This window comes from Quercus robur, chromosome 10 (genome assembly GCF_932294415.1).
Source record: "Quercus robur chromosome 10, dhQueRobu3.1, whole genome shotgun sequence".
In the NCBI taxonomy this organism is placed as follows: Eukaryota; Viridiplantae; Streptophyta; class Magnoliopsida; order Fagales; family Fagaceae; genus Quercus; species Quercus robur.
In genome coordinates this window covers 34,904,737-34,931,724 of record NC_065543.1, presented here as the reverse complement: position 1 = coordinate 34,931,724, position 26,988 = coordinate 34,904,737, and the positions used below count along the sequence as shown (strand labels likewise).

At 35.0% G+C, this 26,988-nt stretch overlaps 1 protein-coding gene across 1 annotated transcript; it reads left to right on the top strand.

The window, feature by feature from the left end:
- Nucleotides 1–12,189: 12,189 nt before the first annotated feature.
- Nucleotides 12,190–14,211, top strand: LOC126703619 (protein ASPARTIC PROTEASE IN GUARD CELL 1). Its single transcript, XM_050402643.1, has one exon. It carries the CDS (start codon nt 12,463–12,465, stop codon nt 13,945–13,947), a length of 1,485 nt encoding a protein of 494 aa, XP_050258600.1. The 5' UTR covers nt 12,190–12,462; the 3' UTR covers nt 13,948–14,211.
- Nucleotides 14,212–26,988: the final 12,777 nt, after the last annotated feature.

The window sequence follows — 26,988 nt, the reverse complement described above, 5'->3', positions numbered from 1 at the left end:
AAGTTCAACAAGCAACAAATCCATTGAACTTTCAAATGTAGCAACCTTGCACATCCATTGTAAGAGAAAGAGAGGAAGCTAGAAAGAGAGACTTTGATTAGAACTACAATTGAGTTTTTGTATAATTAGACGGCTACGACTTGAAGTTTAAGTTGAAGTTCGGATCCAACTTTATAGTGAAAGGGAGAGATGAACGGGGTGGAGAAGGTAGGCAAAGATTTGGTGCAATGGTTCTCATGGCTCAGGACCCCTCTTCCATCAATAGGTACCCCCAACATGTCAACCACGCGCCCTAGCATAGCCTTTCCCACAGGAACATCCACAATAGATCTAATGCACTTGACAAGATCTCTTTCTTTAATAGCAATATCACTACCAAAGACAACAATCCCTACATTCTCATTCTCAGGATTTAAGGTTGTTCCTTTCACATAGCTGGCAAATTCAACCATTTCCCCAACTTGAATCTCATTCAATCCATAAACACATGCAATCCCATCTCCAACTAGTTCTCGTGGCTCAACAAATTTAGAACACCACCAATCTTGCACACCTAACGCTGATTTGTGACTCTCAAGATCAGCAGCACCAGCTTATATTGACTAGATTGAAGAAATGACATGGCTTAGGTCATAGGTTGCAGGGAGGGTCATAGGTTGTAGGAATACTAGAGAAGAAAAAGAAGAGAGGGCTTAGAAGATAATGGGCAGGGATATTATTTAGATTTAAAAAATTTTCATCGTCTTTTGGTTGAAAACAACTAAAAACTCAAAAGGGATCAAGTCATAACATAATTCAATAAATATCTCTTCTTTTTTTTGTTCGTTTGTGCACATGAGAGGTGACTCTGTCCTTCATTTTTTTTACTTTGTTTATATGCGATTGAACTTACTAAAAGCATTAGCATCAATCATGCTAAATGCTAAATTTTTAGAATTTAGCACACCAAATTTTTTAAAAACAAAAAACTTGTTCATCAAATGTGTCAAATGCTAAAAAAAATCATTTTTATTTAGTTTCTCTCTCCTCTCTCCTATCTATTTGTCTTCTCTCTCACCTCTTTCTTCTCAATTATCTCTCTCTCTCTCTCTCTCTCTCTCTCTCTCTCTCTCTCTCTCTCTCTCTCTCTCTCTCTCTCAGCCATTTAAATCCATTGCAATACATCACAATCAAGAGCTAAAGGTGGCTTTTTACTAAGTCAGCCCTCACCTTGGAGATTGACATGGGAGGAGATCGGCTGGTGGAGGCCAAGGTTAGTGTGGTGGCCAGTGGGCATCAAGATTGGCTGGTGGATTTTGTAATTGTGATTGTGAATGGGTTATTGGGATAGTGGATTTTGAGTGGTGAGATTTTCTAATTATTTTTTCCTTCGGTGGTGGTGAGTTTCAGACATATAGAATGCAATTGTGATTGATTTTGGTGGTGGTGGGTAGTGGGTTTGAGGTGGTGATGGTATTCTTTTTATCTTTTTTTTTTTTTTGTTTTTTGGTGGTGGTGAGTTTCACAAAGAGAGAGAGAGAGAGAGAGAGAGAGAGAGAGAGAGAGAGGGAAATGAATAAATAAAGGAATAGAACATTAAATTAGAACATATGATGTAAGAGTAATATGTAATTCTTTGTTTGTTTCAACATTAACGTTTTCTGAAAAAATGGTCATTTTCCAAAGAACATTTTTTGGAAAACTATCTCATTTTTCTATAATTGGTAATGACCTTGAAAATCAACTTAAGAATGTTTTCTGGTGTTTGGTATGCACAAATTTTTTGTAACATTTCTTATATAATTTAAAACATATATAATATGAATTTGGTTTTCAAAATAAAATTTTCAAAATAGATATGGATAGTAACATACAATATATATTTATGACCTAAATAGTTCTCATACATATAAGTTCCATAATTTTAGCAAAAAAAAAAAAAAAACATATAAGTTCCATAAGTTCATAATTCAAAATAACCATAAGCTCCATTTCAAATAATTCAAAATGCCATATAGGTTAAATATTTTAACCTCCAAAATAATCTAGTACAAATAGTTTGATAAATACCAAAATGCCAAATTTTCCAAATAGATACATCCAAATTCTAACAAAATGCACCTACATAATCAAAATTGGCTTAAATAGTTGTCAAAGAAGCTCAGTAGCCAATGTCTACAGAGCTTGTCATTTTTTAACATGAATGACCTAGCTTGTTTTTCATCCCCATTCAATTAGTCAAATGCAGACGCAAGCATAGTTTCCTCATTCTCATCCATCTTCATAATTTCTTCATAAAGACTACCAAAATTTAGCTGATTTTCAAAAATCTTTTCTATTGCAGAAGCAACCTTACCAAGTTGTGTAGACAAATCTTGGTAAACAGCATCCTCAATCATAGTAGCATGACTTCGTTTCTAGTGAGACCTTGTTTCACTTGAGGCCACGTGTGAGGGATCAACTTGCTTCTTTTTGGATATGTCATCAACATCAGCATCAACAACCAGATATGAGTCATCCAATTTTTCTACACCTATATCACCAACTCCCTTGGAAAAACCTCATGTAGCAATATTTTTACCCACAACGAGCATCATCTCATCAAACATCTCAATTTTCTTGTTCAAAAATTGTGCATGATTGGGATGTGCTTGTGTAAAAAAAGGAAAAGAAATAATTTAAAATACAAAGGAAAAGAGTCAAAAACTAATATGAGATCAATAAGAATAGTGAATAGATTTAAACTTTACAATGATACAAACTAAAAAGTTTCTACATATAAAATAAATAAAGTTTATTCCCTCGACTTCTTCGTCATACATTGTCCTATCACAGGTGATCATTATCAAATCATCATTCCATCCAAACTTGCATTTCTTATTACGAAGTAATGCAATAATATTCCAATTGGTTTTGAGTGTTTTAAACCGATGTTCCACATGCTTTGGGGTACATTCAATGACAAATTTCTCACTAATTGCTACAGCCACTTTAGCATACGATGCATGTTTAATTGTGTTGGATTGCTTATTTCCATTAAGAGCTTCACCTGCAAGTATTTGAAGTAACAAATTCTGCATGGGTTGTGACCACCTAAAGTTGGTCTTGACATCCTTGTCTTTTTTAGTATCCTTTGTCTCTCCCATTGCTAATCTATTACAATGATATTCACAAGAAAAAATGAGATAAGATGAAAGAAGAATATAAATTATAGACGTAAATGCACTTTTGGTCCCTACAAATTTGGGGTTATTTCTATTTTGGTCCCTACATTTCTATTTTATCACTTTTAGTCCCTAAAATGAAACGCGTTCCATTTTGGTTCTTATTGTTAGCCCACTAACGGAAATATCCTATGTGGCAAATGAAATGCACTGTTGGCGCAGTAAATGCTGACGTGGTCATTAACTTAATATTAAAAAATTTATTTAAGCATCCACATCAGATTATAATTAAAAAAATTAATTTCTCAATTTTAACAAAAGAAAAAAATATGAGTTAAAAATATCCTCTCTCATTTGTCTTCATCTTCTCTCTCTACTCTCTCACATTTCATTGTTTCATTCATCTCTCTCCCCTCTGATGTTGAGCTTTGTTCCTTCTCTCTCTTTCATCTCTCTATTTTGCTTGTCTCCCTCTCAGCTCGGCGTGGAGGTCGTGGATCTTGGGTCTTGGTGAAGGTCGTGGATCTTGGGTCTTCAGTCATGGAAATATTGTGCTATCGACACCACCGCTGCTACTGTTCCTCATTGAAGGCTCCGATCGGGTGCTACCGACACTAGCTTTGGTGTTCCTCAACCATGGAAGAGAGTGTGCATTTGTGCTTCTATTTGGATTTGGATTTGAGACCCACGATCTCTACAACCACCACAAACGAATCACACCAAAAACGCCACCACTGGCTAGTGATTGTTCTCCTCCTCCTTTGTTGGTTTAGATTTTGGTTGGTTTAGAGATTGGGTTTTTTTTGGGTGAAAATATTTGGTGATTTTTTATTTGGGTTTGAAAGGTGGGGTTTGGGTATGGTCATCTGTGGATTTGTGGGAATTTTTTTTATTTGGATTTGTCTAAAAATTAGTCTAATATGGTGTTTTTGTTGGAGTATGAATGATTATGGATATGTTTTTATGCTTTATGAATTTGATTTGTTGGAGGTTTCGTTATTGATTGAAAGATGAGAAAATCTAAGTTTAAGTTGTGATTTTGTATATCTTGGTTTTGTGGTTTGAGAAAATCTGAGAAGATCTGCTGTTGGGTTTGTGCTCTTGTGTGTTCTTGATGGGATTGTTTTATTTTTTGGATCTGACGTGGCATTTATTTTGAGAGTAAATAGTTTATGTTTGTTATTGTGTTCTTTGTGCTTGTGAATTGTGATCTTGTGTTAATGTTTAAATTTGAGTTTGTGTTTTTTGTGTTTGATTCTGGGTTTGTGCTCTTATGTTCTTGGTTGATGTTTAAATTTGTGATTGTGTTTTTGTTCAAAATGAATTAAATCTGAATTAATGTATTTTATTGTTTTTAATTATGTTTTTTCTTTTTTTCTTTTGTTAAAATTGATTAAGAGGCCGTTTGGATTCAGCGTTTTCCGCTGAATCCAAGCTGCGTTTTCTGAAATTTTTTTTTTTTTTTTTTTTTACTTTAGCCGCATATTTTGACTAAATCAACTGTGAACAGTGCATTCGTAATGCACTGTTTACAGACCCACAAATTCCACTTTTCAGCAACTTTTTCATTAAAAATGAGTCCCACAATACTATTCACATATTTAAAAATTATTTTGCTACAGTGTTTTCATTTTCAGTTTTCAGTTTCAACAAAAATAAGCTCAATCCAAACGGACCCTAATAATTATTTTTTATATTTAGAAGCTGACATGGCATTTTTTTTAATGCCAATTAAAAATTTTTATTACTTTTTTAATGGCCATATCAGCGTTTAATGTGCTAACAGTGCACTTAGTTTGCCACATAAGTAATTTCCGTTAGTGGGCTAATAGTAAGGACCAAAATGGAACTTGTTTTTCATTTTAGGGACTAAAAGCGGTAAAATAAAAATTTAGGGACCAAAGTAGAAATGACACCAAAATATAGGGACCAAAAGTGCATTTATGCCTAAATAATATTCAATACAAAACATTAATTCAGGGGTGTCCAGGACCAAAAAAAAAAAAAAAAGGTTATAACATAGAAGTCTTGAAAATATGACCCAAAAAAAAAATCCATTAAACAACCAGCTAATATAAAGAGTATTTATTCACTCCATAGCATCATAATCCTCCCACATTTCATGACAAATATCATCCCATTTTTTAACCCATTCTCTATTTTCTTCTTGGACTTCCCTGTGTGATTGCTGGACTCTTCTACTTGTACTTTCATTTGCAAACGGATTATCATGAAACTCATTGTTCATAATTGAGTCTAAAGGGTTGGCTCCTATTATGAAATTGTGAATTATGCAATATGCTAAGACTACGTTCACTTGTGTTGGGAATGACCAAAAAGGTTTTGCATCTAACACATGGAAATGTTTCTTCAAAACTCCAAAACAACGCTCAATGGTAGTGCATAAACAAGAATGGCGAAGATTGAATAATTCTTTGTCATTTCTTGGCGGATTATCACTAAACTCTTTCAAATGGTAACGAACACCACGATAAGGGGAGATATTCCCTTTTTGAATTCCATAACTAGCATCACCAAGATAATATTTACCTACACATTTATAGTCAAAAAGGAAAACAAATCACTCCTAAAGCTAGTATCTATAATAAAATCACTTTCTAGTCCTATAATAACTTCAAGAATTTTTAATCCCCTTTACCTAGATAACGCATCATTTAAGACATGTGAGTCATGTGCACTTCCTTCCTGACCAGCTAATACATAAGTGAATTTTTTAAGTCAAAGGTAGCAGCAGCAAGGACATTTTGTGTTGTTCCATCCTTTCGGCCGCGAAAATTTCCTTGAATTTGAAGTGGAACAAATGCACAAACATGAGTTCCATCAATCGCTCCCACACAATCCTAATTACGACCAATATAAGTTACATTCAGTTTACATCTTTATACTTATAAAAAGAGGAAAATGAAAACCTTTAAAACTTACCTTGAAATATAGGCTAAACCTGTTGCTATTCCTTATCTCCTAGGGTGTATCTTGGTCAAGTAGTCTAATCACATGTTTGTACAATTGGAAAACTGCTCTAAGGACATACTTAAAGTATCGGTGCATTGTCTCAATTGATCTACAAAACCTCCCACCAACAACTCGAAACCTCATATTATGCCCAATAGTGTGTAAAAAAAAATTAACACTTGTTCTCTAATGGACGTGTGAATGGTCTCTTGAAGTAAGTTATTCTCACCCAGAATTCTACATAGCGCATAAAAATCAAAGGGTCTCATCCTTATATTATGGACACAACGCACATCACCTCTATAGAGAATATCACTCATATATGACTCTCTTTCATAGTCTTGATTGACATGAGGTTCTCTAGGTATAACACTTCTAGATCTTAGCCCTTTCAAAAGAACAACACCTAAAGCAATGACAGATGTAGCTACCCCCATTATGGCAGCAGAAAGTGATGGGCTATCCATCTACATTCCGAAAATATGATAATTATAAATTAAATGTATACTTAAAAAAAGACACTTAAAAATAAAATTTTCATGGAACATATATACAAGAACATCGATTATCTAATATATTTTGGAACAAAGGAATGAAAAAAATTCACATCAATTGTCTAATGTATTTTGGAACAAAGGAATGAAAAAAATTCACTGTTCTATGATAAGCATATAGGTAAATAATGATAAGTATAGCAATATAAATCACTACAATGCTATTGGTAAATCATTCACACATCAGAGAATCCTTATAATGATGATAAGTAACACTTGCCAAGTAGTGTGACAGTAAAATTCATACTACACACATCAACTGATTATAAGGATTCTCTAGAAACACTCTGGAAGCGCTACTCTGGAAACGCTACTGATTATAATGAAGCAGTCTATTACTACTCTGGAAACGCTAAAATTCCTACTACACTTGTCAACTAATTAAAGAAAAAAAAGAGATTTCACACATCCTAAAAATCATGTGGGGTTGTTATATTAAAAGACCCTATTGGTTTTGGCTTCACGCATAAAAATCTATGCAATTAGAACCTATGCGATTATGTAAAGCAATTATGTAAATTAATGGACTATAACCTATGCAATTATGTAAATGAATAAACACGCATAAAAATCTGTAGCACTAGCCCATACAAAGCCAACATACTGTACAATTAGAAAACAAATAAACACGAGAGTTGAACACCATATCTGTGAGGGAGAAAACAAAGAAAAAAAAAAGTACCGTTGTAGATTTGTTCGTCCTTGTAAGGAAGAGTTACTGACAAATTTGTGAGGGGGGGGGGGGGAACCTTATCAGATAACAATGTTATAGAGGGAAGAGAAATAGGGAGAAAAGAGAGACAAACAAAAAGTGAAATCAATGGAAAGAGAAGAGACCAGGGAGTGACAGTGTGGGTGTGAGAACTGAGAAGAGAGAAAAAGTGAAGGGAAGAGAAGATTTGAGAGTGCTTATCGTGAAAAAGAGTGAGAGCGCCAAACCAATACTGTTTCCTGCAACAACAAAAGAAAAAAAAAAAAATATATATATATATATATATATATAGGGGTTAGAGCCATGAGGTAGAGAGCTTTTTTTTTTTGAATATTTTTATTAGAAAACAAGCGATAGAAAATAAGCTTTTTTTTTATTAGGGTTTTCCATTGACTAAGAATAGTTTTCCGTTGATTGATTTTTTTAATGCTACCAAACACTGAAAGATCTAGAAAACTATATTTACAAAAGATTTTCTAGCGAAACAAACAAAGCATTATGTATTCTCGGAGCACAAAGAATGATGCTCCGTTTTCTTACATTTATAGTGAGGTCCACTTATTAAATTTATGGTAGGATTTATTATGAATTTGAGAGAATGGAACATCATTTATCCATGTTCCGGGAGTATCTAAAAATTTTTCATGATGTAAAATGTATTATCAAATGCTATATTAAAGTAGTAGTAAAAGTAAATTTTAAGTTTGAAAATAAAATTTTTTTTGGAACATATGCTCTAAAGAATGGCTAACCCGCCTACTTTCTTGAAAGGGATAAGTTATCATATGGATTAAGAAACTTTTTGTTTGACATGAAACTAACTTAATAAAAAACACTAAATTGTCAACGAACTTGAAATTACCAGATCATCACGCAATTTATATATATATATATATATATATATATATATGCCCTAACTTTTGTATAAGTCAATAATTTTTTCTTAGATTGTTTTTTACCCAAATCACCCGATAATTGCTGAGGCTAGGTGCATGAATAATCTTTGCTGTTAGGACATTTATTAATGAATAATTTAAGAAAAATTGATACATTTTTATGAAAAATATAAAAAATTATAAAAAAATTATTTTTTTAATGAAAATTTTAAAACAATCCGTTAATTTTTTTAATCAGTTTTGTGTATCAGAGTATTTATAATGATATTGAGAACAAATTTCTCCCAAATGTTGAACTTTCATTCCCTTGTTAAATGTATCATATGATAAATTTTTTTTATTTTTTATTTTTTATTTTTTTATACAATATAGAAATCCTATTCTAACCTAATTTAATAGCTTGTTTGGATAGATGGGATAGAGTAGAGGGAGGAAAAGTAAATTAAATTACCTTATTTGGATTTTTTTAAGGGAGGAGGGAAAGGGATTTGAAGGGGTTTTAAGTTTTAACTACTTTTAATCTCTCATTTTTAATTCTTCCAAATTGGAGAGATTTGGAGAGAGAGAGAATAGTGCATAGAAATGTTTGACCAAATAAATTACTAAACTTACCTTTACCATGTTAACAAAATTACAAATTATGAAAAGATTAATTATTCTCATCCCTTATTTAATTTTAAAAACATCCAAATAAGGTGAAGGATAACAATTTACTTCTACTTTCTTATCCACTACTCTCCTTCCTTTTACTCCCATTTTACTCTCCTCTCTCTTCAAACTTCTAAACATAACATAAATATATGTATGTGAGTCTTTTTCTGGAGACTTGAATCCTATCTCTTATCCCCCAACCTTACAAGCACCAACAAAGACTTAATACTTGTCTATCGGATCAAGAGTGGCAGTATTACATACCATAAAGTTTTAGCTCCAACTTATTGAATGCAATTTAAGGCCTGCGGTCCTGACCCCTCTTTGTCCGTGATAAATGTGAAGCCTGAAAAGATAAGGCATCTGATTTTGGAGAAAATTAAAATTAAAACTAAAATTAAAAAATTGCTTAATGTAATCATATCTTATCCAAAAAGAGAAAGACAGTCTGATTTTCATCATTTGTGCAGACCACGTACAAGAAAGAGTTCAAAATTTTGACTCATCAGTTACTGCATGAACCAACCAGCGTATATCTCATTGTTTCTTAAAATTCCGTGAACTTTTGCCTTTGCCCATTAAAAAGTAAAAGAGTAACTATTATAAAACAGTATAAAGTATAGTTGTGAATCTCCAATTGTGCCCCTAAATTCGGTGAACCTAAAAAACTTTGTCATTAAAAAACAAAAATCAAAAAGAAAAAAGAACAAGCACTTACCTTTCTTTTATTATTTTAAGGTATTAATGCAAGACATAAAAAGAAAACAGAAAACATACATTTTGGTAATTTAAAAAGTGTTTAGTATATGTGTTTAAAAATTGAAAATATATGTTTGAAAATATGTGTAAAAATTCGTATGAATTAAAAAATGTGTGAAAATACGTGTAATATTATTTGAGTGAGTGTACCAAACGGGACCTTATAATTATCGTGAGCTTCACAGTTGTCACATGGTCCTATATAGTAACAGTCATAGCTTAGGATAATTATATATATCCACCACGTTATGTTTGAGAAATTGCAATATGTCAATGTCACGGACACACACCTGCCTCACCTAAATTCAATCACAAAATTCAATTCTCAAAATGCTCACCACCCCACACTAGTGAAATTTATTGGTACCTTATCATCATATCACATGATTCATATCCACCATTAAGGCACGCACCACTCCCTCTTTAGCTTTCACATTTATTTATTTTTTATTTTTTTTATTTTTTGCTCTCGCACAGTGTATTTTTAAAACTTTCAACCAGAGATTAATCACTGTTCGTGCTGGGTGGGTCCACGAAAGGGTAAATGCTGGCCTAAGAAATTATTTTCAAAGTGCAGGTAACAGGACTCGAACTGGGGAGCACACCCAGTCGAGCCCAGTACAAGTACCTTGAGACCAAGAGCCCAACCAATTCGACTAATCCCCTGGGTTCGCTTTCACATTTATTCACATAAGCTATTGCTAATCCACAATCAAGAGTCCAAATCCTCTGTCCCACTCTTCCTACTCCACTATATACCACTCCCTCTTTAGCTTTCATATTTATTCACATAAGCTATTGCTGAAAATAGCTTAGAGAGTTAAAAGTGGGAAGTCAAGTCCCATTGCATTTTCCTACATTAATATGTCATAACAATTTTTATGAATACTGGTGATAATTAGTTAATGGTCAATTAATTAATTTAGACAAATCTTAATACTATTTTCATTAAAAATATAAAAAATTGAAAAAATTTTAAGAAAAAAAAGTTAATGAAAGCCTTAAGACATTGATTTAGGAACTATTTTTAAAAACTTTTTATAGAAAAAAAAAACTATTGATTTTTTTTATAACTTTTTTTTTCCTCGTAAAAGTGGTAGTATTTTTTTTAAATGGTTTATTAATAAATACTCTAACGATACCTGTAAGGACTCAATTTGTAGCGATCCCTAATTCGTATTGGATTCGAACGTTAAAGGCCCAAACAATAAATTTATAGAGGGTGGGCTACAAGGCTAGGCCTTGGTGAACGGACAACCGTTAGCCATGGTGTTCAAGATGATCGCACAGAAGTAAACTGAGCTTATCCAGGAAGACTTTCTCCTCGGCACGGCCTGGGTGGCTCCGGTTCTTGGACCTTGTCCTAATAACTTAATGTTCTTATTATTCCTCCTTCTCTAGGTTACAATGGTCCTAGAGATGATACATAATGCTCCTCCCTCCTCTCTCTCATGGAGGGATTCTTACATTATATAGTCTCTCTCAGTTGATCCTGACCTTCTATCTATTGATCAGGCAGATAACTACTTGAGTGTTTGTCCCATCAGCTGCCTTCCCCCACCTTCTGTTAGTTGTAGTAACCGAAACCATACTATTCAGGGGTCCTTTCCCCATTAATGCGGCCAGGACATTTGTTAGCGCATTCAATGCGGAGGTGACAGTTTTTCCTTGAATCGCTCCTACACTGTATCCTTGTGTGCGTCCTACTGTACTCGCCCTTTCTTCTAGGAGCGCTTTAGGGGCTGCCTTTGATGGCGTGCCGTTCCTTCCTTCTAGGTTTTGGGATGCCGAGGACATGATCGTCCTCGGCTATATCTCTAAGTCATTTGGACTTTCGTTGCATGTCCTCGACAACGTCTCTCCTCGACACGGGCCTTGGGTCCTAATGTAAAGTGAGCCGGGGTCACAAATTCTCTAGCCCCACAATACCCAATAATTGGATACAAAAATTAATTACTTTTTTATTTTCCCATAAAAAGTTTTTAAACCAATGTTTTTAAAGCATTCGTTAACTTTTTTATTATTAAATAAGAGATATGAGGTTTGATTTTCGTTTACATCAAAAAATGATGTGTGTATTGATTTGATGATAAAAAACTATCATTAGTAGCGGATACTATAAGTTGAAACTCTCTAAAAAAAAGTATTCGTTAACTTTTCCCTAAGTTAGTCACACATTCTTTATGTAAAATTGGGGGAAATAGATGTCTAGCCTTAATTTTTGAACTATGTAGCCAAATAGTCTCATTTTCAAACTATATAACAAAATACCCTTATTTTAGAACTCGATATTACTAATGTTGAGTTTCAGTCAGAACTCGATATTAGCAATATCAAGTTCTATACATATTCTTAAGTGAAACTTGACATTTTTAATATCAAGTTTTACGCAAAACTTTTTTAAAAAATTGAAACTCATAAAGCTGGTGTCAAGTTTCAAATAAGGAGTATTTTGATACGCAATTAAAAAATACGGCTATTCCACATAAAATAATTAATGCTAAACCGTCATTTTCTCCTTAAAATCTGTTTAAGCCGTGTAAACTACGTGCAGCAATAATTTTAACAAACTTCATTATTCTCCTCTCAACTCTCAACGAGATTGACGTGAGCAACATAGGCCCCGCCGCCCAATCACTCCCACTACTAGTCTCTGCTTTCCTTTCTAAATAAACCCAAATCTCTCACTATTCAGTCTAAAACAAACACACACAAACCTCTCTATTTCTCTTTCTGAATCCAGCTCTCTGATCTGAGGTCTGGATTCTCAAACAATGGCCTTTAACCCTTTCATCTTCGTTGTTCTCACCGTCTCTCTCTTCCCTTCCTTCACTCTCTCTCGCACCTTGTTGTCAGAGACTACCACTCACACTGTCCTTGATGTCTCTGCTTCACTCCAACAAGCCCAAGCTGTCCTCAACTTCGACCCTCAAACACTTCAAACCTCAGACCAACAACAACAACTAGAAGAAGAAGTGCAAACTCTCACATACCCAAATGCCTCTTACTTCTCAGTTCAACTTCACCCACGAGGGAGACTCTACAAAACCCCACACAAGGACTACAAAACCCTCGTCCTCTCTCGTCTCAAGCGCGACACGGCCCGTGTCAACTCGCTCACCACCAAGCTCCAGCTCGCCCTCCATGGCGTCAAGAAGTCGGATCTCCTGCCCGTGCAAACGGAGCTCCAACCCGAGGACTTGTCTACTCCTATCGTCTCCGGCGTGAGCCAAGGCAGCGGCGAGTACTTCTCCCGTATCGGTGTCGGAAAGCCATCAAAGCCTTTCTACATGGTCCTCGACACGGGAAGTGACGTCAACTGGCTCCAGTGTCAGCCTTGCTCCGACTGTTACCAGCAATCCGACCCGATCTTCAACCCGAGTGACTCCACCTCCTACAACCCACTCTCCTGCGCGTCCTCACAATGCAGCTCGCTCGACGTGTCCGCGTGTCGCTCCAACAAGTGCCTTTACCAAGTGTCCTACGGAGACGGGTCCTTCACAGTCGGCGACTTCGTCACCGAAACGCTGTCGTTCGGAAACTCCGGCTCCATAAACACCATCGCTTTGGGTTGCGGACACGACAACGAGGGACTCTTCGTAGGTGCCGCAGGTTTACTCGGACTCGGTGGGGGCTCACTTTCACTCCCCTCACAGACCAAAGCGTCGTCGTTTTCTTACTGCCTAGTAGATCGTGACTCGGGACGATCCTCGACTCTCGAGTTCAACTCGGCCCCGCCCGCCGACTCAGTCACCACCAGTCTCCTCAAGAACAGCAAACTCGACACGTTCTACTACGTCGGACTCGCGGGTATGAGCGTCGGAGGCCAAGCCGTTTCGATCCCAACCTCGCTGTTCCAGCTCGACGCGTCGGGAAACGGTGGGATCATCGTCGACTCGGGCACCGCCATAACTCGGCTGCAAACTCAGGCCTACAACTCGCTCCGCGACGCGTTCGTCAAGCTCACTCAGCACTTGCCGTCCGCAAGCGGAGTCGCTCTGTTCGACACGTGTTACGATCTATCGTCGCTGAGGTCCGTGAAGGTCCCAACGGTGTCGTTTAAGTTCTCGGATGGGAAGTCTCTGCAGCTGCCAGCTAAGAATTATTTGATTCCGGTGGACTCGTCTGGGACCTTCTGCTTTGCTTTCGCTCCAACGACGTCGTCTTTGTCTATTGTTGGGAACGTGCAGCAACAGGGGACACGTGTCAGCTTCGATTTGGCAAACTCAAAGGTGGCTTTTTCGCCGAATAAATGTTAGTAGGTGTAAAACAGTGAATGTTTTCATTGAAAAAAAACAAAAAAACAAAAAAAACAAAAAACAGGTAGTGGTTCTTTTAAAAATGGTAGTGTAATTTACGTTTTTACCCCTGAAAAATGAGTGGTCTGATATATTGTGATATTTTTAGTATCTAGCAAAGTAAAATCTGAAATGCAATGCTGTAGTATAAAGTAGTTGTGTGGCTGAAAAGTGGAGCCCATTTAAATAAATTCCAAAGGAGCTTTGGTTGGTGTGGTTCATAAATTTATGTCAAAATTATTGTACGTTATGGCAATTTTTGTTTTTTTTTGGTAGAATTGTACGTATATGGATGGGGCTATATGGATATGGGCATCTAGAGGAAAGTAGTACTGTATGGAAAATTAGTAGAACTTAAGGGACTTCTAAGCAAAGTGGGAATGTGACATTTCATGTTGTGGTTGTGTGTGTGTGTGTTTGTTTTTAAGGGAAAAATGTACATATGTTACTTATGACAAGGAAAGAGATAGGGGTGGACAGTGATTAGCGAAGCTTACGTTGTGAATAGTTTGCATGGTGACACGACACGTTCAATGAGAAATATGACAGTGGTTTGGATTTTGTGACCGAGGGGATGTGTGTGCTTTGCATTATTCATCGTTGTTTCTTTGAGATGCTATTGTCCTATTGAGATATAGTTTAAGATTTGTTGGATTTTTTTAAGATTTTGTTTGGGGCATAAGACAAACAGATATTCTTTCAGAAGAAGAAAAAAAAAAAAAACATATATATTAAAATATGTTCACAATTAATGTATGAATGTAATATAACTGTACATTAAAAAAAATTGGAATATTTTGTTCCTAGTTCCAACCTTTGGGTATTTTTTTTTTCAAAATTGTATATGTGTTTTAAAATATTGTATAATTTTACTTTTTAATCATCTTACACGTTATAGGCTTCATGTCATCAAAATCAAATTACCTTGATTTCATGAATCTCCTTTGCAACATTACCATTTTTTTATTCCTTAAATTAATGATAAATACTTTTTGGATACATTTTAAAAGTAGGGAAACGCTAACGAATGTTATAGGCTTCATTTCATCAAAATCAAATTACCTTGATTTCATGAATCTCCTTTGCACATTACCATTTTTTTATTCCTTAAATAAATGATAAAGACTTTTTGGATACATTTTAAAAGTAGGGAAACGTTAACGAATGTTATAGGCTTCATGTCATCAAAATCAAATTACCTTGATTTCATGAATCTCCTTTGCACATTACCATTTTTTTATTCCTTAAATAAATGATAAAGACTTTTTGGATACATTTTAAAAGTAGGGAAATGTTAACAAATGTCTTTAGGGCATTAGTTAAATAATTCATTTAAAAAAAGTTTGTAAGGAAAAAAAAATTAATATTTTGAAAGTTTTTTTCATTTCCCATAAAAGTGGTGTCAAAATTTTTCTAAAATAGATTGTTAATTAATGCTTTAAGGACATTGTTAACATGAGCCTTAAAAGTATAATAACGATTTTGAAATAAATGTGGAAGTTGAGGATTATAAATATAGGTAGACCATTATTTGTAACTAAAATTAACCACTGATGGTGGGTGACAAGGACTTAACTCTCGTGTGGCTTGATTAGGATTCATATCTTGAATTCAAATTCCAAACTCTTTGAGGCGCAGAATTGATTTCAGGATGGCCATTTGTTGTGTGGTTAAGACTCAGTGGAGTTAAGATTAAGTTATGGTTGAATCTATATATATTAGAGAATACATATATTAGGCGAAGACATAGACTCGATAAAGACGGAACTACTAGGGGACTCCCTTTCTTAAAGATTCTGCTTATTGCATATATATTGAGAATACAAGCATTTGTGAATTTTTTTTTATTTTTTTAGGGACAGCATTTGTGAATTTGATTGAGGCGGACTATCAAATTTGATTGAGGTAGACTATCAGTTTATCACTTCGGCCCGTGGATATAAATAAATAATGAGTACGTACAAAATTAAAAAGTTGAAAATGAAATGTATGAAAGATATAAAGTCAAATTGAATAATTGAGATTTGGAGTGATGTAATGGCGTTATTTAGTTGGAAATACTGTTATGGTTATTGGTTGTCTTCTGCTTTTAATGATGATTGAATTAAAATGTGTTAAGAAATAATTATTTGTATATTTTCATTTGCTAATATTTTGTAATATCAAATCAATACTATTTTAGATTCTTATAAATATTTTTGTAGTTCTTTCTTTGGCGGACTCAAATTTAAATCATAGCTTCGTCCCTACTAATACCATCCCATCACTTATTCACCCTTCACGCATTGATTTTTCAACAAGTAATTGTTATCAAGAAATATAAGTGATGACAAAAATGTTTCATCCTTACCTAACTTTGCGAGGGTTTTCCCGTCCTAAAGAGGTAACAAAATGAAAACTGGAGATGCCTTTATTTATTTTGCTTGTCTCTCCCTGAATATGTACATACATTTTTATTCAATTATATTTAAATTATTTTATATAAATACATATATCATATTTATAATTTATGTTTGTCTTTCTCTTTTTCTTCTCCTCATGGGGGACCAGAAAAATGATATATAGGATACTCATGATCCAGCAATTCCGACCGGTCGCCATCATTCCCTAACATCTCTTATTCAGAAAAATAAATAAATAAACACTAATTTTTTTTTTCCTTAGCTAAAAAAACTTAAATAATAGAACTATGGTCATGGTGTTAATATATGCAAAAATGGTGTATTGATTTGGAGGGGTTGGTGCGGTGGGCTTTATGGGAAAAAAGGATGGGTGTGTGGGGAACAGATCACATGAGTTGGAGGCCTCTTTTGTAAGTGGAAGACAGCGTTTTGGTTATTGAAATATTATGGTTTTTAATTTTGGAGGGGCCGTACACCCACCACTTTCTCCTTGGTCCCGTTTTCGGGGATGTGGGTCCCTTTCCCTTGATCGTCGGCAAAGCTTCTGTATTGCCAGATCATTTTCCACCACCCTTTCACTAGTCAACACGTGGCCTTTGAGCTGCTTCTGGGTCCCATTTTATAAATAGAGTGCTGCCTAGTACTTCTAATAGTTCTTTACTTATTATTATTACCCGTGAATGATTCTTTCTTTTACTTGAGAGTGATGGTAAATTAAGTTATGTCTGCAATGCGTGTAACGTGTTTTTTTTAATCATTTCCAATTATATAGCCCTTAACTAATACTCTTTGTGTTTGTTGATTGTTACGTTTACGTCAAAAGTACTGAAAATTTTAAGGAAAATGGTTAGATTACAACTTTTGACCTCATTTTTGCTACAACTTACCTATATAACTTGCTTTTGTGGCAAGTTGTAAGCTATAAAGTAAAAGTGGTGAGTTAAGTTTACATCTCCATCGTTCATAACTTATCACGTAAATAAATTGTAGCAAAATTGTGACAATTATTGTGTAACAAAAAGGCAAATTACAAACTCTAGTAAAAACTCATAGTAATTTTTACAATTAGTTCGGCCAATTATCTTTAACTCTCCCTCCATCTAAATTGGTTCTTAAGGAAGGGTGATGTAAGTTATACTACACTTAAAAGATTAGCCTAAAACTTATTTTAAATTTTAAATTATATTAAGATATGATAATAAGTTTTCACTTTTTTTTTTGGGTTGGATCATAGAGTACGTATGAGTGTACCCAAAAAATAACGAAAAGATCATGGTAGATGGTGCCTATCTTGCATTAGCAAATATGAACCTTTTGGGGTGTGCTCTCTCTCAAAGTAGAGGCAGAGAGGAAAGGAAGGCACACAAGGTGTGGAATAATAATAGTTTTTGAAGGACATCAAATAGTTAAATATACCTATTTTTCAGCGCCACTTGAACCCTTAATTAAGGCCTTAAACCATGTGCGTATCCACAAAGATACAAGTATGTTGGTATTAAATAATTGATCCCATTTGTTTGCAAAATAAACGAATATAATTTTCACACGATAATTGTATATGTTTGAAAACCTAAAATATTTTGACTACTTGACCAAGACCAAGCCGATTTCCAAGACGTACTTTCTACAGTATAGAAAGAACTTTCAAACTAGAGCCAGGCACATTTGTTCAAAAGTAAAACATGTTAAAAAAAAAAAAAAAAAAAAAAAAAAGGAAACGCTTCAATATCTTCATATTTTAGAACCCCGGAAACTTTATCTTTAAGAAAAAAATGCAAAAATATCATGGGATGGGACAGTAAAAATATCTAAAAGATCCAATTAATATTTATCCTGTGACCCAACAGACAATTAATAAAAGTAGTCAAATTTTGAATTAAGAAAAAAAAAGGGTTTTCAAAGGATTTTGAAAAAGCATAATTGTTCCCCTTGTCTGCTTCTTTGATTTGTAAATGATTTATAATTATATCTAAGCTTGTGGGCCTAAGTGCCTAACTTGAATCTTTCAACCACCCTCCCCCCCCCTCTTTTTTTTGGGTATGGTGCCAAACTCTACACATGAAAGAAATGAAGAGTTTGACATCATGTTGATTAAATATCAAAGTCACATTTGTTGAATGAGATTTGGCATAAACAATGCACTTCTTGCATGTATGCCATTGAAAATACAAGTCAACCATAAACTAGCATTACCATCCAAAGGTAGCTGAGGCTCCCATTGACTGTTAAGGCACTTGGACCACCATATATATAATATATCACCTATTAGCCCTTTAATCAAGGCCTAAATCTTGGAAAAATTTTCCTACCCGCTTTATCAATTATCATGCTGCTTTAACTTTTCTTGTATCAACTGGTTTTTAAAAGCTGAATATTGGAAATGATTCTTGAAGAATTAGCACTACCAGAACTTTTCATTTCGCACAAGATGATATATTTTCATACTAACATTTTTTTTGGGGTTCATAGCAAAATATATGGTACTAAAATCTTGGCTTGGCCCTTCACAAAATAAATAGAAAACATACAAAATCTTTGCTGGGAGTTACATGATTAGAAGGTTGGGAAAAAGCCAATGTCTCAAAAGAAAACAGCCTTTCGGAAAGCACATGTTAGACTATTGTGCTATGTTTATTCCATTCATATATATATATATATATATACCAATCAATCAACATTCTAACCTCGCAAACAAGGAGTACCATATCTAAATATATAGATTCTTTTTGACCAAGCCAGCAAGTAGTATCATAATAAAGTCACGTACACAATGTCACATGTTATGTTAGGCCTTGTAGGTAATGCTCACAAAGATCGTTAAAGTCACGTGGACCATATATCACATGTTAGGCCTTCGATCAAGGTCCAAATCTGGGAATGTTTTTCTTTTTCCTACTAGAATATAGATGCGGCTCAACTTTTCATGTAACAAATAACCAGCATGTAATTCACGAATACACATGAATACATTTGAAAATAAATACATTTTTTAATGGTAAAAATATACATAATTGATTGAATTATTAGAAAAAATAAACTTAATTAAATGCATATTAAAATTCTTACATATACAAGTTTAATACTGTAAGGACATGATTCTCAAGCGGCCCAACAATGACGTTGGGTTCGCGCGTGAAGGATCCCTCACAATAAAATTTGTAGAGAGTGGGCTTGAAATGCTAGCGTTTGGTCACAGGGCGTTGATCCAAACCGGATTTTAAGGAACTCAGATAAGAAAAGGCTTCAATCTGGATATCCAAGCTCCACAGTTTTATAACTTGTGGGATTGGGCTCCTCGGATAAGGTCCGAGGAGCACTTAATGCTTTTCTCCGGTTACCCGGCGATGGGTTTTTCATGGTGGTGTACCCATATTATCCAAGCGTTCTCCTTCCTGGAGTTTTTCCCAGGAAGTGAGATGGGATCCCCTCTTCGTTACCTTTCGTTTTCTTTTATACTAGCCTACGTTCGTTGTCCTTCGTCCACGTGTAGGGTCGACTTTTCCAGGACAGATATTTGTCCCGTCAGTCTAATCCCGAAATGGTTGGAGATGGTCAATAAAGCCTAAGAATCCGGTTTTGTCAGGTGCAATGTCATATCAATGAAGGGTATTAAGGACTATTTCCCCGAGATATTTTCTGATCTTTTAAGTTTGCTTGTATTCCACTTTTGTCACTGAGATTTTGGGTCTGCCGAGGACTAAGCTGTCCTCAGCTGTATCTTCGGGCCACTTTGGGCTTACTATTTTTGAGCTTGGGCCCTGGCCTCCTTCAGTTTGGGGCCTGTGGACTCCCCATAAGCGAGCGGGCCGAGCCCACAAACTATTGTGCCCCACAAATACTATTTATAACCATTTTTATTCTAATTTTTAATAAGATAAAAAAATGTGGTGATTTTAATTGAGTAGATATATGATTGATTTTTTATTTTTATATTTCATTAATATTAGACTCTTAGTATTTTGCATTCATTAACTCACTTAGCACAAAAATTAAAAAACTTTAGTAAGCACATGACACAAAATTAGCCCACAATTGAAGTCTAATTTGGAATCTAATTGAATTTTTTTCCATCTTTGGTTTTAAATATATACTAGTGTGTAACCCCGTGTTTATGCACGGGTATAGTTAAAAACAATCACAACTATACTGTTTAAATTATACATTTTTTTTTTTTATTTTATAAAATATTGAAATTATACATGGTATTAGCTTATACATTTTTTAAACCATAAATTTTTAAAATATGTAATGGTTTCTAATTATATATATATGATTTAGAATTTAATTGGATTTAGACTCTTCAATTTTTGCATCCAATAATTCACTTACCACAAAAATTAAAAAATTATATGGACATGTGGCGCAAATTTAGACTGCAATTGATATCCAATTTAGAATTTAATTAGTTTTGGACTTTTATTTATTTCTTTTTACACTCAATTAGTGTCTAACCTTGTGCATATGCACGGATACAATTAAAAATAATTACAATTATTTATTTCAAATTATACATTGTTTTTAGAAGATGCTAAAATTATACATGGTATTAACTTACCGATAAGATTCTAATAGATTCAACAGAGGAAGGAATGAATTAAGAATTGGAGAACAAGAAGGGAAGAATGAATAGAGAGGCAAAACAATGAAGATTCTTATCTGAATGTCCTGTACAATAACCTCCCTTCCCATATAAGCACTACACTCCTAACTAACTAACTAACTACCTAACACCCTGGCCCAACCAACTAACAACCCACAATAGCAGTCCAGCTTAACTGCACTAATCACGGCTTACCTAATCACACACCTACGCACCCTCATGCAGGCTCACACGCACCCACTTGCAGGTACACACGCACAGCCTTGCACACACACACGCACACCCCCTACACACCCTTACACAATTATAATTGTCCACAATACAATACCTATCAATACCCCCCTCAATCAAAGCACCTTACCCACAAGGTGAGGAAATTGATGCTGCAAGGCATAGAGCGACTCCCAGGTAGCATGAACTTGATCCTGCCCCTGCCATTGGACTAAAACCTCAATAATTAACCTGGTCCGAAGTTGTTTAGTTCTGGTCTGCAAGATAGCAACAGGTTCAGGATGTACAAAACCATCAGAATTAGGGGTGTGCAGAAAACCCACTAACCCGCCAAACTCGACCCAACCCAACCCGCGCGGGTTGGGTTGGGTTGGATTGCAAATTTTTTTATTTTATAGCAAGTTGGGTTGGGTTTGGGTCATAAAATTACAAACCCGCCAAACCCGACCCACCCATATTTTAATATATGTTTAAAATAGATTATATATTTAATAATTTTTTTTTAAAACCAATTGTAGAGGACTTTCTCGGTTCCTACTGCCATATATAATATAAAATCCTATTAGTTCTTTTAATATATATTTAAATAGATTATATAATTAATAAAAAAAAATTTAAAATTTTAGATATATTTTGTTTATAACTGAGTTAGGAACTTATGTATAGTTTATTTATAAGTGAATTAGGATACTAGTTTATTTATATTTTGTTTATCAACTTAGTTGGATACTTAAACATATTTTGTTTACAACTAAGTTGGAATATTAGTTTATATATTAATGTATATTTTGTTTATCAACTCATGTGTCAAGTGTGATATATTTTTTTCTGCTCAATTTAATAATAATAGTAATCAAAAAAATTGTTCAACCCATGGGTTCAACCCGACCCAACCCAACCCATGTGGGTTGGGTTGGACTTATGTGATGGGTTGAATTTTTTTTGACCTACCATGGTGGGTTGGGTCAAAAAATCCCCTCAACCCGACCCATGCACACCCCTAATCAGAATCAATAGGAGGTAAAGTGGGAATGAGAATGACTTGAGCCCCCAAATGCTTCTTAAGGCAAGACACATGGAAAACTGGATGTCGGAGACAGTCTGAAGGCAAAGCCAACCTGTAAGCAATAGACCCTAGCCTCTACAAAACCTGAAATGGCGCATAGTACCTCTTAGAGAACTTATTGAAGCCTTTGGACCTCAAGGTCAGCTGTCTATAAGGCTGGAGCCTTAAATAAACCTAGTCCCCAACCTCAAATGACTTGTTAAGCCTATGCTGATTAGCTTGGAGCTTCATTCTGGATTGAGCAGCAGAGAGATTTTGTTTAAGTAAGGATAGGACTTCAAACCTAGTCCTAAGAAGGTGATCCATTGCCTCAACCTTGGTGGTGCTAGGAATGTAGACCAATTGCTTAGGTGGAGGGCAACCATACAATGCTTCATAAGGAGTGCATTTGGTAGAGGTGTGGTAGTTAGTGTTGAACCAGAACTCTGGTAAATGCAACCATTCAACCCAAGAGTTAGGCTTGTCATTGACAAAAGCCCTAAGATACTATTCTAAGCTCCTATTAGCCACCTCAGTCTGACCATCTGTCTGAGGATGGTAGGTTGAAGACATGGTCAGGTTGCTGCCTTGAAGTCTGAAAAGTTCCTGCCAAAACTTGGAAGTGAACACAACATCTCTATCACTCACAATGGATCGAGACATGCCATGAAGCCTAAAAATCTCCTTTATAAACACAGCATCCACTTTAGCAGCTGTGTAAGGATGAGAAAGAGGCATGAAATGCACATATTTGGTCAATCTATCCACCACCACCATAATGACCTCAAATCCATGGGATTTAGGAAGACTATCTACAAAATCCAAATTAATATCAATCTAAGGCTTGGAAGGAATTGGCAAAGGTTGTAACAAACCCCCTGGCTTAGTAGTCTCTACCTTAATTCTTTGACACAACTCACAATGCTTCGCATGCCTCTTGACATTAGATTTCATTCCCTTCCAAAAGAAGTCTTGCTTGACCCTATGTAAAGTCTTCAAGTAGCCAGAATGACCACCAATAGGACTGTCATGCATATGCTAAAGAACCAAGGACTTCAATGGAGAGGAAGAGCTCAAGAACACCTTATCCTTATAAAGAAGAAGACCATTCTGTAGAGAAAAATTAGAGGAGTTGGAAGGGCTGCTAGAAAGGGAAGTGAACAATTGCTGATATTCAGCATCCTCGTTGTAGCTATCCTTCAAAATAGTCAACTAGGTAGGGCAAGGAAAAGAAATAAGGAATAATGTACCAACATCCTCTGAAGATTGAACAGGACCATCCACTGGTTGCATATCAAAACTCTCTTCTTTTCTAGACAAGGCATCAGCTGCCTTATTCTCCTTATCCTTCTTGTACTCAACAATGAAAGAGTAACCAAGTAATTTGGTGAACCATATTTGCTGAGCAGGTGTTCCAATCCGTTGCTCCAAAAGGAATTTGAGACTTTGTTGATCAGTCTTGATCACAAAGGGCCTTCCCACCAAGTATGGTCTTCATTTCTTCATAGCAGTGACCAATGCCAATAATTCCTTCTCATATGTTGTCAAAAGCAAGCTTCTACCCTTAAGAGCTTGGCTATGAAAAGCCAATGGCCTGTGATTCTGCATAAGGACAACCCCTAAACTAGTACTTGAGGCATTACACTCAATAACAAAAGGCTTAGTAAAGTCAGGTAAGGCCAACACTAGTGGTTGTGACATAGCTTGCTTGAGAGTGTTGAAAGCCAATTCAACCTAAGTAGACCATTGAAAAGAGTCCTTCATCAATAGGGCAGTAAGTGGAGCTGCAATCAGGCCATAATCCTTTACAAATTTCCTATAATAACCTGTCAACCCGAAGAACCCCCTTAATGCCTTAACAGAAGTAGGAATGGGCCATTGTATCATAGCTTCAGTCTTCCTAGGATTTGTTCTAACTCCCTGACCAGAAATGAAATGCCTAAGGTACTCCACTTCCACAAAACCAAAAACACACTTGCTTCTTTTTGCATACAATTTGTTGTCAAGCAACACAGTAAGCACCACTCTCAAATGAGACAAGTGAGATGACAAATCCTTACTAAACACCAAAATATCATCAAAGAAGACAACAACAAATTTCCTTAAGTAAGGTTTAAAAATCCGATTCATGAGGGATTGAAAGGTTGAAGGGGCATTTGTCAAACCAAATGGCATAACCAAAAATTCATAATGCCCTTTATGGGTTCTAAAGACAATTTTCTCAATGTCCTCCTTCTTCATTCTAATTTAGTGGTATCCTGATCTAAGATCCAATTTAGAAAAGATGGAAGAACCATGGAGTTCATCCAACAATTCATCCACCACAAGAATAGGGTACCTATCGTTGATTGTAGCCTTGTTAAGGGACCTATAATCTATACACATGTGCCAACTGCCATCTGCCTTTTTCACCAACAACACTGGTGAAGAGAAAGGATTTTGACTAGTCCTAATGGACCCAACCTCAAGTAATTCATGCACAATTTTCTCAATTTCAAATTTTTGATAAAAAGGGTACCTGTAGGGTCTTTCACTAGTGTGTAGGCCTGTGTCTATGCACAGGTACAATTAAAATTAATCAAAATTATATAGTTCAAATTATACATTTTTTGTAGAAGATGTTCAAATTATACATGGTATTAGCTTACATTTTTTTAAAACCATACATTTCTAAAATATGTAATGGTTTCTCGTTATATATATGATTTATAATATAATTGGTTTTACACTATTCGATTTTTGCACCCAATAATTCATTTGCCACAAAAATTAAAAACTTGGACACATGGCGAAAAATTTAACTCTAATTTAGAATCTAATTAGATTCTCTCTCTCTCTCTCTCTCTCTCTCTCTATATATATATATATATAGTTAAGGGTTAGATATTCAAAATGACTATGTGAGAAATTTACATACTACACAAAATAACTAATATGTGAAGAGTCTCTTGCCCAAAAAAGAAAAAACCCTCCTAGAAAAGATCATTCACCTTGTTATTGTAGACTAATTGTAAGGGGGTAAATTCTTGAAAGTGAACCACACCATGAATTCCAACCAAGCTAGGTGTTAGGCGACTTGAAGTTCATCGAATCCAAACTTGCAAAATTTGAACGACTTTTACTTTCTAGGCTATGATCAATTGATGGGGATGATTTGAGGTATTTTGAAGGTTAAGTCAACAGAAGACCTTTTGAAATGAATTGTAGAGCAATGAAGTATTTCTTAAATGGAAATGGTGATCAGTTTCTTATAAAGTGAGAAGATCTTGACAATACATTATTCCCTCAGGTCAGTTAAAGGGACATGTTTTTAGGGAGCTCACCCTAATGTAGTACAATAAAAATCTATTTCATTGCATTGAATACAAAATGGGTGTCGGTTAGTTTGGATAATAAATGTTGATATGATGGGTTCAATGACTTTTCTCTTAAATGGGTGTAGATTTGGATCCAACATTCTTTCGGTTGAGCATTGGTCTAAGGGCTTGTCTAGGGGGTTTGTCAAGCCCGGGCAATAAGGATTCGTTTGACATTTGGCTATTTTTGTACTAACATTTTTTTTTTCCTTTTGTTCATAACTAAATATATATCATTGAAATCTTGGCTTTAATCTGCTGTATTAAAGGTTAAGGAATTGCCAGAGTGTTTAAAGGTTAAGGAAATGTCAAAGTGTTTAAATTGACCGCGATTACAAACTTTTTCCTTAACTGTCTAATATGGACAAACCTTCTCAATTACAACTTATTTTGACCAAAGAGTGGATAATAGACACAAATTAATTTGTTATTATTATTTATTTATTTTTGGCTAACTTGGGTGTCCAGAACTCTTTGAACACCTAATTATTCTCCTAGTTAAGAGTTTAAAATTTATAACATATTGTTGAGGACTATTTTTTCGTGCCACATGACATTACTTCATTGGCAACCCACGCAACATCAACATAATATTGATTTTTAGGTAAATCTCTTTAAAGCCTAAAATAAGTTTACATCTCATTCAACTACAAGAACTGGGTTCACATGCCTCACAACATCTTCACTTCAAGAGGCAGATTCATGGTCCGCATTTCCTCTTCATCAATTAGGGCTCATAACCCACAACATCATCAACATCAATATACGGATTGGGCTCAAGTAATGAATCAAAGCTCACAGCCTAAATTACCTTTCTCATATTCATGGAAAGCGGCTTCTCCAACAAAATCACATATTTACACAAAATGACAACAAAGCCCAAGATACATCATCTCATCTTTAACTTATGATCTAAGCTCATGAGTCGCTTTGGGGAAACTTTAGGAGTTATGGTTTGGAGGGCTAAGAAGTATGTTTAGTAAAGCTCCAGTGGTTTAAAGTTGATAAAAGAAACATGTTGCTTGGCGTGTCTTCTCCAACTCCCTGAACTCTGACTCGTTAGTGTGTAGCGGGTAACATATGGTAAGACTCCTTTATCACATAGCACTTAAAATGATGAAACTCCCCATTGTTCATTTCCTAAAACTTAATATTCATCATATGACAAACACTCAAAAACTCTAGCCATCTAAATGCTAACAAAATAACTATTCATTCAATCTCCAGTTGTTGCTATATGAATTTGAAAACTTAAGTATATTATTCTACATAAACTTATTACTATTTTTAGCTAAAATCCAACTCAAACACATGGATAAATCTGATTGGCGATCTTTAATCTTCAAATATTAAATATTCATGATATCT